Source organism: Patella vulgata, chromosome 2, assembly GCF_932274485.2.
Source record: "Patella vulgata chromosome 2, xgPatVulg1.2, whole genome shotgun sequence".
NCBI classification, from domain to species: Eukaryota; Metazoa; Mollusca; class Gastropoda; family Patellidae; genus Patella; species Patella vulgata.
Genome location: NC_065880.2, coordinates 48,480,990 through 48,495,103, shown reverse-complemented (window position 1 = coordinate 48,495,103; position 14,114 = coordinate 48,480,990). Strand labels below are relative to the sequence as shown.

General features: G+C 36.6%; 1 protein-coding gene across 2 annotated transcripts in view; it reads left to right on the top strand.

The window, feature by feature from the left end:
* The first annotated feature begins 10,349 nt into the window (after positions 1-10,349).
* LOC126811919 (activating signal cointegrator 1 complex subunit 3) overlaps positions 10,350-14,114 on the top strand; it is an 86,313-nt gene continuing 82,548 nt past the window's right edge. For both annotated transcript variants that reach the window (XM_056099143.1, XM_056099144.1), the window contains exons 1-2: positions 10,350-10,398; positions 11,649-11,902. In XM_056099143.1, the coding sequence (XP_055955118.1) occupies positions 11,668-11,902 (235 nt within the window). In that variant the 5' untranslated portion in view covers positions 10,350-10,398; positions 11,649-11,667. The remainder of the gene's footprint in view (positions 10,399-11,648; positions 11,903-14,114) is intronic.

Here is a 14,114-nt window from a genome sequence, read left to right as displayed (position 1 = left end):
AAAAAATACAGTGCTTTTCAATTAGCCATCCAATAGAAATGAATGCCTATTAGCTATTTAAAGAAGAAATAGAAATAAGCTTGATCAAATATTGTTTCTGTGAAAAGTTTGGGAACATTTGTCTTTTCCGTTAATGCTTTGCCTTTGTTAGCGAGTTAACCACAGAGGCGGATTCAAGGGGGCCGCGCGCCCCTCCTAATTTTCGACAGTGCCCTTTTTTACTGCTGAAAGTGCCCTTTTGTCAGACCCAAATATGTCCGTTCCCAACCCGTTGCAGGGATCCCAAATGACTCAAACCATCGATTCAAACACACCAGTCTGGTCTAATTAATGCTTCCACTTTCAAACGAATTCTTGTTGTTTAGCTGACGGTGCCCTAATCCTATAGAGTGACTATAGGCAGACATCTTGTGGAATCGGCGGCGTATACACTCGTGCCCGTCATCGACGCGCATGAGTGCAACTTGATGTAGCATTGTTTCATGTGTGGACAGTACAAAGTACATGTACAAGTTACAAGGCTTAAATAGTGAAGTGGCTAGGGAATAGATTCGTCTTTTTTCCCATCATAATGCCTCGCTCGCCTTGACGATTTTCGAGTCGCATGTTCAACTGACTTTTTTGCTCGATTTTAAGGCTCTTTTTCAACGATATCAGCCAAATAGCTCTTGGAATGGCTACAGATGCAAGGAAATGACGGATAATTTTCTTGGGGGGTCACCCCCCCCCCCCCCAAAAAAAAAAAAAAAAAATCCCTCTCAGCGGCGTGCCCCGTCTCCAAGGTCAGTGCCCTCATTTTGCGGCGCCCCCCTTTTTCAAAATTCCTAGATCCGCCCCTGAACCATATGCCCCATTATCAAGTACGTCACTAGGTGTCACCATTAAATCAAAGACAGGGTTATGGTCAAGCAGGAAAATCCCACGTAATAGAAAGAAATAGTTTATAGAAAGGAAATTCCAAACAAGTAAGTTGATCGCACTGCACATGGTTGTCGCACAAATTGTATGTCTCGTCTGTTGGTCTGTTAGAAAACATAAAACACTGGCTGATCGAGAGGTTTTCCACTCAGAAACCCAGGTCATGACTACTAGTAAACGGCGAACCTGACAGTCTCCTAGATATTCCGTATGCTGCGGTCAACAATAGTGTAGACGTGATCTGCGACTCCGTAACAACAGGACCAGCTAACTGTCATACAGTCTCCGATTTGTACTATCACCTACCACATTCCTACTGTGACGGTGTGTTCTCACCAGAATCAGAATGTATCATGAACACAATTGCTACTGCTCAAAGGATTTGTAGTATTTTTCGCTGCACTCCTTCTCTCTGCAATCACCTGTTCAATAGGGTGTTTCACTTTTCACTTTTTTTGGAATTTCTAAGGTTTCTACCCGTCACCGAAATCCACTTGGGGTCAAACTTACACCGTAATATTTTCAGAATTTTCTTGCCAAAAATGGCTGCCGACGGCCATTATTTCCAAAATTGCGACTATTTTCTGGATTTTTGGACGTTTTGAGCTTGACAGATCATTTAGAAAGGTCAGGTATGGCTTGTAATGTATCTATTTTATGCTTTTTAGGTATGCAGAGTCCATTCCCACTATCTTAAATGAGATAGTCAGAATCCAAGATGGTGGAAATCCAAGATGGTGCCCCAAATTCCCTATTTTCGTGACATGGAAAAGCAGTTTTCAAAGACTATGTCATTCTGAACATCATTTTGGCCCTGATAATAAATTTTGCACTCATAAAATTCATTATCAGGGCCAAAATGATGTTCAGAATGACACTGATCCACCTTTGGTTGAAAATGGCGGAAGGTAATGACTGAAGGTGAAGTTCCGATGGAGTATATTCACAACACTATTAATCTGGCAGAACTATGACTGAACCTGGAAATTGTTTACAAAGTTTTTTTATGATTGATTTAAGTAGCCTAAGGTGTCCTCTTTCAGAATGTGCCGGGTGAACCTCGGTAACGCTTGAGCGTTTTGAGAAATTCAAAATGGCATCCAAGACGGCCGGCATTTCTCTAAATACACTAAAATCGTTCATTATGTTGTGGGGTGATTAGATGATAGTAAAATCCAAAATACCAGATAATATGGCCCTTTAACTCGTTAGCGGCGGTTGGGGGCGATTATTTCACCAAACCAAATGATATCTAGAGACAAACTATATTTCTGGACATAGGAGCATATGAGTAATATGATAACACCACATACATGCCTATCAGGAGCTCCAGGGCCACATGACAGACTCTGGAGCATGTTGGCCGGTTGTAATGTTCTCACTGTAGTAACCTTCACCCAGCAAAACAGTTCCGGATCAAGTTCCCTGCAAATGCATCATTCGTTGAGCAAGACTACATGGTTTGGGTGGGGGGGGGGAATGCTGACCATACATTTCAGTTTTGGATGTCCAATTGTGCATACCCTCCAGCGTGTTTCGGACATCGATTTGCTAGAACTTTGTCCATAACCAGCTGACATGTACAGTGGCCTGTACAAGCACAGATTCTATTAGAGCTTCTGGAGAGAGAATACAATCAAGCTCTCACCACTTTCAAAGCTATTCCTTTCCCCACGACGTAACAGCAAGTAACTGTGTCACATCCAGTAAGAGCATGAGCTGACAGGATTTCAATGGTACTGGACATGTTTCTCAGAAGTTGAACCAATGTCAACGGTTGTTCTTTCCTCGATTGGTGATTCCATTGTAAGAAGCTTGTTATAGACAGAGCTATTGCAAATCGCTGTCTGAAACACGTTGGAGGGTATAGGCATCCAAAACGGGAAATCTGTCGTCATCATCCCCACCTAAACCATGTAGTCTTGCTCCAAAGAATGATGCATGTGTAGGGAACGTAAAAACATGTCATCACCAAGCTATTGTGTGGCCTTGACTGGAAGATCGTAGTCCGCAGGAACTATATTGCTTGGTTAAGGACACTAAATTGAGAACATTACAACCGGTCAACGTGCTCCGGAGTCTGTTACGTGGTTCATCAGATGTGGATGCAAGAGTGACATGTAGAACGCGTGCTTGTAGCTACACTAGGGATGGCTTAGATTATACAGTATTTTGCAGGTTGCAGCCAGAAACATGACTAGACGATTAAACTGAATATTACCTAGTTATTTTCGTGTTTTACGGGTAGAATTTGTTGGGTTTTTTTAAATATTCAAAAAACAGCTTGTGCCCCCCTTTCCAGGGCCGATCCATGTGGTCCTGGGGCTCCTGATAGGCATGTATGTAGTGTTATTGTATCACTCATTTGCTACTATATCAAGAAATATATAATTTGTCTCTAGATATAGTTTGGTTTGGTGAAATAATCGCCACAACATAATGAACGAGCTCAGTGTATTTAGTGAAATGCCGGTCGTCTTGGATGCCATCTTGAATTTCTCAGAACGCTCAAGGGTTACCGAGGTTCACCCGGCACATTCTGAAAGAGGACACCTTAGGCTACTAAAATCGATCATGAAAAAAAACTTTGTAAACAATTTCCAGGTTCAGTCATAGTTCTGCCAGATTAATAGTGTTGTGAATATACTCCATCGGAACTTCACCTTCAGTCATTACCTTGCGCCATTTTCAACCAAAGGTAGATCAGTGTCATTCTGAACATTATTTTGGCCCTGATAATGAATTTTATGAGTGCAAAATTTATTATCAGGGCCAAAATGATGTTCAGAATGACATAGTCTTTGAAAACTGCTTTTCCATGTCACGAAAATAGAATATTTGGGGCGCCATCTTGGATTTCCACCATCTTGGATTCTGACAATCTTATTTAAGATAGTGGGAATGGACTCTACATACCTGAAAAACATAAAATAGACACATTACAAGCCATACCTGGCCTTTCTAAGTGATCTGTCAAGCTCAAAACGTCCGAAAATCCAGAAAATAGTCGCAATTTTGGAAAAAATGGCCGCCGGCAGCCATTTTTGGCAAGGAAATTCTGAAAATATTACGGTGTAAGTTTGACCCCGAGTGGACTTCGGTGACGGGTAGAAACCTTAGAAATTCCAAAAAAATTGAAAAGTGAAACACCCTACTGTTCAAGTCTGCTAATATCTGCATTAAAAGAACGCTAAAGTTCTTCAACCGCTCTAATCAGCTCTTCTGTACTCATGCTGCTACTCATTTTTTTGCGCATTCAAATAAACTCCGTTCAACAACAAATCTTAAACAAATCTGTATTAAGGATGCTTTTCAACAATCCCACTCCAGCCACCAATTTAAAAACTATCTCTCTCTATACATTAGTGTTACCCGCTCACTAGACAGAATAGCTTTCAAATAAATACATACACACTAATATATCTCCAAAACAGATTTATTTATACATTGAATATGAAAATATTATAATTTGGTTGTTGGGATAGCTGAACAGTACCGGGTAATCAGATATAACAAGTTCGGGGCGCTTTATGGGCGTCGCTAACAGTATTCAAATACTTAACTAATAAAAGAAAATTTACCGTTCGAGAATTAAGCTCCTTTATAATTCTAGTAAATTTAACAATTATTAAAACTTCCACTAATATCCCTAATTTATACTGATGCAATCAGGATTAGATCAATCAGCTTAACGCGCAGGCAAATTAAATTAATTAACTGTCTTTAAACGACAAAGGACTGATAAGCTCAGAGTTGGGAAGCATTTTAAAATCATAAAAGAACCCCAGTCTCAAATAAAAAAAACCTATTACAAAATTTCCTACATTTTGACACTAAAAATCTACAAACATATTAAAGGAAACTATATTTGAACAACAATTATTCAAAATAGAGTTATGTCCCTTAGATTTACAGAAAATGTGAAATGAAATCATTAAAACATGAAATCATGAATAAAATTCGGCAAGTACGGTGGCTGATGTCGGTGATTTAGACCGAACACAATTTGGCGAACTATTCGGCTAGCGACCTATTCGACCGATCCAGCTGGCAACCTGTTCGTTGGCAACCTATTCAGAATAAATTCAACAGTCGCCCAAACTCATCTATTTTTATCAACCAATCAAATCCAACGTTACGTCTATCAAATGAAAGTAGAATATATTATTATTTATCCATTCCTTTAGCTCAGAATAGAGATGTATTTTCGCATTATCTTACAAAATTCTGGACATCCAACTAAATATATTCCGAAAGGTAAATAAATAAGCTTTCCAAATATTATTAGTAAAAGTTGGCACAGTCATATTAAAGCGATGCACTTTCATCCTAAACATGGCCAATTTTGAAAAAAAAATTAAACGGAAAGACTGTTAATGTTAATATCCCGTGTCAAAATTCGGACCATCGTACAAAATTCTGATAATCCAACTAAACATATTCTAAAAGGTAATTGAATAAGCTTTCCAAATCTTATTAGTAAAAGTTGGCACAATCATATTAAATGGGTGCGCTCTCAACCTGAACATAGCCCATTTTTCAATATTTTAAAGTGAAAGAACGGTAATATTCCGAGTAAAGATTCGGACCATCGCACAAAATTCTGAGCATCTAGCTATATATATTCTGAAAGGTAATTGAATAAGCTTTCCAAATTCCATTAGTACAAGTTGGCACAATCATATTCAAGGTGCGCGCTCTCAACCTGAACATAGCCATTTTTCCAATATTCTTCATGTAAAGATAGGCCGGTATTTTTTTCGAAGTCGAAATTCGGATCATCGTACAAAATTCTAAGCATCCAGCTATATATATTCTGAAAGGTAATTGAATAAGCTTTCTAAATAATATTAGTAAAGGTTGGCACAATCATATTAAAGGGGTGTGCTCTAATATTAAACGTCGCCAATTATTCAATATTTTCAAGTGAAAGAACGATAATATTCCGAGTCAAAATTAGGACCATCGTACAAAATTCTGAGCATCAAGCTAAAAATATTCTGAAAGTTATTTGAATAAGCTTTATAAATATTATTAGTAAAAGTTGGCACAATCATATTAAAGGGGTGCGCTCTCATCCTAAACGTCGCCAATTTTTCAATATTTTAAAGTGAAAGAACGATAATATTCCGAGTCAAAATTAGGACCATCGTACAAAATTCTGAGCATCCAGCTATAAATATTCTGAAAGGTAATTGAATAAGCTTTATAAATATTATAGTAAAAGTTGGCACAATCATATTAAAGGGGTGCGCTCACAACCTGAACATATCCAATTTTTCAATATTCTAAATGTAAAGATAGGCCGGTATTTTTTTCGAATTCGAAATTCGGATCATCGTACAAAATTCTAAGCATCCAGCTATATATATTCTGAAAGGTAATTGAATAAGCTTTTTAAATAATATTAGTAAAAGTTGGCACAATCATATTAAAGGGGTGCGCTCTAATCCTAAACGTCGCCAATTATTCAATATTTTAAAGTGAAAGAACGATAATATTCCGAGTCAAAATTAGGACCATCGTACAAAATTCTGAGCATCCAGCTATAAATATTCTGAAAGGTAATTTAATAAGCTTTATAAATATTATTAGTAAAAGTTGGCACAATCATATTAAAGGGGTGCGCTCTCATCCTAAACGTCGCCAATTTTTCAATATTTTAAAGTGAAAGAACGATAATATTCCGAGTAAAAATTCTGACCATCGTACAAAATTCTGAGCATCCAGCTATATACATTCTGAATGGTAATTGAATAAGCTTTCCAAATATTATTAGTAAGAGTTGGCACAATCATATTAAAGGAGTGCGTTCTCAACCTGAACATAGCCAATTTTTCAATATTCTAAATGTAAAGATAGGCCGGTATTTTTTTCGAAGTCGAAATTCGGACCATCGTACAAATTCTGAGCATCCAGCTATAAATATTCTGAAAGGTAATTGAATAAGCTTTACAAATATTATTAGTAAAAATTGGCACAATCATATTAAAGGGGAGCGCTCTCAACCTGAACATAGCCAATTTCCGTTCTTTTACTTTAAAATATTGAAAAATTGGTGACGTTTAGGATGAGAGCGCATCCCTTTAATATGATTGTGCCAACTTTTACTAATAATATTTATAAATTTTATTCAATTACCTTTCAGAATATATATAGCCGGGTGCTTAGAATTTTGTACGATGATCCGAATTTTGACTCGGAATATTACCGTTCTTTCACTTTAAAATATTGAAAAATGGGCTATGTTCAGATTGAGAGCGCACCCCTTTAATATGATTGTGCCAACTTTTACTACTAATAATTGGGAAGCTTATTCAATTACCTTTTAGAATATATTTAGTTTGATCCTCAGAATTTAGTAGGATGGTCCGAATTTTGACACGTGTTATTAACGGTCTTTCCCTTAAAAATATTTTTCAAAATTGGCCATGTTTAGGATGAGAGTGCACCCCTTTAATATGACTGTGCCGACTTTTAATAATAATATTATTTAATTACCTTTCGGAATATATTTAGTTGGATGTCAAGAAATTTGTAAGATAATGCGAAATTACATCTCTATTCTGAGCTAAAGGAATGGATAAATAATAATATACCGGTAGATGTATTCTACTTGCATTTGAAAGACGTAACGTTGGATTTGATTGGTTGATAAAAATAGTTGAGTTTGGGCGACTGTTGAATTTATTCTGAATAGGTTGCCAACGAACAGGTTGCCAGCTGGATCGGTCGAATAGGTCGCTAGCCGAATAGGTCGCCAAATTGTGTTCGGTCTGATTACGGACACGCAAATACAAAAAAAAAAAAAAAATAATATCTCGAGCACTCGAGATACTAAACTGTTTCAATGGCATTTAGTAATTGAACTAGAGTATACAGGTCACAATTCTATGGAATACAATTACTGCTTTTTACTGAGCGACGTTTCGACTAGGCTTCTCTAGTCATTATCAAGCTATGATAAAAAATGAAAATATGACAGGACAATATATACATGTACACCACAATGCTAAGTTAATGATGACAAACCAGGGATGTAACTTAATTACGTGTACCTAATGGTAATCTGATTTAATTGTACGCTAATAAGTAATAATGGATAAGTTGTTGTGGAGTATACACAGTGATTAGTGGGTTTTAATAATACAAATGTTGCAAGAAAATGAAAATTGATGAAATGTTATCAACGACCCCTTTCACTGAAATAAATACAAATGGTAAAAGAATAGATTGTTGTGGAGTATTTACAACGATTTGATGAGGTTTTGATAATGACAACATCCCACGAAGATGAGATTTGATTTGTGTTATAACCAAAATAATTGATATGTGGATGTTGATGCGAGTGATTACACTGATATACGAAAAACCCTTAGAACAATGACTGCACAATGATCAATAGTCCCCTGAAGGTTGACAATTTAAAATATTGAGTGGTACTTCACTGGATGTTATGGTGATGTAGAAAAGCAGGGTTAGAAATATTGAGTGCATTAAATTACAATAACCGCAGGCCTGAAAAGCATTGAGTGCATTAAATTACAATAACCGCAGGCCTGAGTGGTACTTCACTGGATGTTATGGTGATGTAGAAAAGCAGGGTTAGAAATATTGAGTGCATTAAATTACAATAACCGCAGGCCTGAAAAGCAGATGCTTTTCAGGCCTGCGGTTATTGTAATTTAATGCACTCAATGCTTTTCAGGCCTGCGGTTATTGTAATTTAATTGGTATTATTACTTATTAGCGTACAATTAAATCAGATTACCATTAGGTACACGTAATTAAGTTACATCCCTGGTTTGTCATCATTAACTTAGCATTGTGGTGTACATGTATATATTGTCCTGTCATATTTTCATTTTTTATCATAGCTTGATAATGACTAGAGAAGCCTAGTCGAAACGTCGCTCAGTAAAAAGCAGTAATTGTATTCCATAGAATTGTGACCTGTATACTCGAGATACTAAGTCGAGCGCTGGACTTGAGATACTAAGTCGAGCGTTCGAGATAATTAGTTAAATTTTCAACTTGCAGTTGGGGGCAGTTCGTGCAAAACACACTGATCAGCAATGAATACTCCCTATGCCTCCACAATCACTGATAAGGATGACCAATCTGTTTCACAGAGCTTTTAATAACGGCCTAGCGAAAATTCACTCTGATCAGTGTGAAGGATGACATCGATGCGACTTAATGGGCCACAAATATTAACTTTTTTCCACAGACAAATTAAATTCTAAGAAAAACAAATAAAGCCGTTTGACTGAAGGGGAATTGATATATAGATACAGAAAATTTCTATATTTATATTTAATTATCTGTAGGCCTACTAATAAAAAGGAAATTTTCTGAATTTGGCGATCTGTAGGCCGGTCAATCTGTTTCACCAAGAGGATACGAAAGTCTTCTAATAATGTTTTCACAGAGGATTACGAAATCTCTTTAAAAGATAACTGCCTTTAAGTTTTAACAAGTGACGTCACATCACACGGCGTCAATCATTGGCTCAATATGGCACGTGCATTGTTTACATAAGACGTTACTGGTTCGGGCAGAATGGTGCCTTTTACTCATTTCGATACCCATTCACACTAAATAGGAAATTATTTTTACCCACAAATACATCAAATGTCTTTATTTATTTTTCTAATACATAAAAAAAATGTTTTAGAATTTAATTTGTCGCATCGATGTCATCCCTATCACTCAGTGATTGTATCTAGCGAATACTCAGTGGACAGTAGCCTAACTCACTGAGCTGATCACTGATTAGTGTACGTGGATCTGTATAATGTATATGCACAGATTCACAATTCAGAAAATTTCTGAATTTGCGATCTGTATAATAATTAATATACGAAGCTCACAATTCAGAAATTTTCTGAATTTGGTGATCTGTATAATATTATTATATATCATTACCAAGCTCACCACAGTCGCCGCAAAAAAAAAGTGGACTTATTGAGCGGTGGTCCTTTTTACCGCCGACCACCGCCAACTTCCGCCGACCAAATGCTTTTTACCGCCGACCGTCGTGTAATTACCGCCGACCAAATATTTCTTTACCGCCGACCGCATTGTAATGACTTTCGACCGTAATATAATTACCGCCGACCCAATGGTTGTTACCGCCGACCAAATGCTTAATGATTTCTTGTTACCTCCGACTATTTTACGGTTGTTTTTTTTATAAAAAAGAATACAACAAGAATGTTATTTTTTATTTGAGGTTTAATCGCGTACAACTGTCGAAAAACATTCATATATATATTTCTATGTTTAGTCTATATTTTTTTGGTACCGATTCAAGGGAGGTAAATCCATTAATTTATAAAAGAGTCTGGCGGTTCAAGTCTAGCAAAAAAGGGGGAATAATAATGTTATTGCAAAACCTGAGGTAAGTGTGGTTGCCTAAAGCTTGACAGATTTTTTTACTTGATTCCATGTAAAATAATGCGCATTGTAAGGTAGAATGTAAGCAAAAAGTGATGTACACTTAATATTGGATTATAATGTACTATTTAAACGAATTATCAACTTATGCCACTGTTGGCAAGTAAAAAAGTACCGGTGTGATTTTTTTTTGTGATCCTTATAAGTTATATTGATATAGGCTAATATAGCATAATTTTAGACTTATTGGTTATCCTATTGAGACATTAGATCTAGATCAGATTAACAATATTAGACCTACTGGTCAGCAACAATACAGATACCTTTATTGGCGAGATGCCATAATATGGCCATCATTTAGACAAGATAACAAACCTCACACATCTCTCAAGACTCAACCCTCAGTGTTTCGAGATAAGAGATGGAACTATATAGTTCCACGTAGCAAAGCCCAACACAAATCACAATGGGCCTCAGTAAGCAAAATTGACAATATTTTTCGTCAAAACAACGATTGATTATTGTTATTTATATTATTTCTGCCACATCCAACTACAATTGAGCATATAATCCTACCTGAAATGGGTATAAATCGTTGTATTTAAAATTGAGGCTTTTAGCCGTTATTGGGAATGCCATTTTTAAACGGGAGATGTATGGCGGTGTATGTCAGATAAAAACAACGCTTCATTAATTTAAATGCGAATATTTGGAGTTAGGCGATAGTTGTACCACTACATTGGCCTCTGTAAGTTTAACTAGTCATTATACATGTAGTATAAAATTATCTTATTTTTAAGATGTTACATGCATTAATAAAGAAATTGAGTTTGCCACTTGGAACTAAAGGCACCCAATCGTAGCTAAAAACAAGTACATCCAGTATATCTCAACGTTTTTACTCTTAGCTACATGTACGTTCTCATAGCTACATTTAGACCTGAATGCTCATGTCTATCTAATTTAGTAATACCGGTATTGCATTCATGAACCACCTGTTTAGGCAACAGCAAAATTTTAAATATATCATAACAGACAATCTGTAGACTCCCCCCCCCTCCCTGGATTACATGCATCAATCTTTCAGCCTTATGTATCTAAGATCCACATAAAAGCCAATAAGTCCCTGATCTATACCGGTGCCCCTTCACATTGAAAAAGTCAAAATCATATTCTGATGCAAAGCTTTGGGTGGATATTAGAATCAGTCCACCAATCATGCTGGCAGTATTGGTAGTGCGCAGTGATTAATGTACGCTTACATATTAAGAACAATATTGGTGGTTAGGGCCTATCTAAATATTGATCGAACATCTCTTTTATAATTTCAGAATGAATTAGATAAGAAGAATGAATCTTCCCCGATTATCTGGTGCTCTGCGAGTGTTTGCTAATGTATCTGCTAATGTCAGTGATCAACATGAAGATGATATTTCATCTAGAAGAAGAAGTCAGACACAAAACAAAACAAAAGAAGGTCTTACATGGAAGGAACTGAATTCAGCTGTTAGAAAGAATGCCAGAGTAGATAGTAAAATGTACAATACTGCTCTGAAAGAATTGATATCATGTGCCAAATCTATAGGTAGGAGTTGATGTTACACAAAACACATGTACCGGTAATTAAACATGCATTATGCAAGAGCAAAATCTGCTTATTACAAGTCTTTCTTTAGGCCTGAAATGTTATCTTAATTATCAATTAGACATTAATTAACTTATCCAGACCATAATAAACTCTCGATGTCAGGGCTAGCCTTCGATGTTAGCTGGATTAGATTCCTATATGCCGCTAACGGCCATTGATAATTAAATAAAAAAAAAAAGTGGATAATCGAGACTATGCTGTTTATATTAATGGTTTTAGTAATGATGACCGAGACTATGCAAAAATTTCACCCGCTTCTTTCTCGGCTCATAGTGGATCAATTTGACTGAAATTTTCAGCAAATTACCTTTACACTATCTAGTTTTTAACTATTATAGCGAGAACTGCCATCTCTTTATCTTATCTCCCATAATGTATCTTTAATAAGAGTATAATATTACATACTCACATGGCATGTTAATGTCTAATCAATCAGTGTAATACTACATTTAATGACCCCATTCTACTAGCATGTTAAGTGGGCTAAATCCCCAGAAAGATGTAAGGTGACACTCGCAGAAAATTATGAAGATTATTTGTGGTACATATAGTCTGCGATGCCTTTTGCTGAGTGATTAAGCTGTCAATGTAATTGTAAAACACCTTTTTACAAAGGAGAAAAACAATGCTAAACTAATCTTATCCCAAACGTTTATCCATCAAATAATTTATATTTGCAACTTTGTGTGAAGATGGCTGAATTAATTTTAATCAGATTGGTGTGAACTTGCCGTAAAGTACTTATAGTACCCACTGGCTATAAGTACATGGAATTTTGTTTGATCATTTGATGTACTCTTTAACATTGACAGAGATCAGGGCCCGGTTCCCAGAAAATTCTTAAAGTAAGCACAAAGTCATGCTTCACTTTTGCTTACGTAAAAAACTTTATATAATACCGTCTCGAGAAAATTCTCAAGACCATTCTTACTTAAGCACAAGTCAAGTATGAGTCTAAGCACATTGTGACTGGTAAACTGAGACTCGATGCTCTCTAAAGTATGCGAATTACGTCATAAGTTGGTCGGCTGCTTCGATTTAGATGCATTTGACATGTCCCCTATACACATATACAATGTGCCACAAGCTAAAAATAACACAAGCACATGCAAACAAGAATTTTCTAGAGACGGTATTTTATAAAGTTTTTTACGTAAAAAAAAGTGAAGCATGAATTTGTGCTTACTTTGAGATTTTTCTAGGAACCGGGCTGTGGTGTTTTGAATCAAGGTTACCATTTGCATGTTTTACGTAAGTCTATGTATAATTTTCATGATTTCCTGAGGGGGTCACGTGCAATCACTGGTCCACTGCAGATCAATTTATGTACAGTAGTGCTTTGTCTTATAGATTTGACATATTTTTGTCCCCCGTCTGTCTGTCCATCTGCCTGTCCATCCATCTGTCTCAGCCACTCAAATTGCTCATTGCTCTGCTTACCCTGAGCAGAAAATGTTCATTATCGAACTTAGTCAAGGTATTTATGTAATGAAACTATACACCAAGTTTCATCACTCTCACTTAATTAGAACTCAAGTTATCATGTCCCAAAGCACCAACCACTTAAATTGCTTATCTCTGCTTACCCTAAGCAGAAAATGTTCACCTTCGAACATAACAACTCTGCTTTTAATTGAGGTAGAATGTTTAAACTTAAAACAGGGGGGTTGGATGGCCGAATGGTTAGTATGTGCGCGCTGTATCATAAGGCCTGTCATTGAGTCAACTAGCGTGGTTTCGAATCCCGGGTTGTACGTGACAAGGAGTAGGGTCGCCTGTCCAATCTCGTGGGTTTTCTCCGGGTCCTCCGGTTTCCTCCCACTGCTAAATACCCCTATGCGCAAGCGAATTATTGAAATAAAATTAAACCATATGTTAGTCCCGAAATGACCTACTTTGTGTCGAGTGGACATTAAACCCCATTTCTCCTCTCTCTCTCTCTCTTTAAACTTGATGCAGATGTCCATTAGGTGAATGTCTTGACTGAGTTCAATGATTAACATTTCGAGCTAAAGCTAAGCAGAGCTAAGCAATTTCATTGGTCGATGCTTTGGGATAAGATAACTTTGATTCTATCTGATAGAGAGTGATGAAACTTAGTATTACATAGTTGATAAGCAGTTTGATTGCTTGATACTTTTGAAAAAAT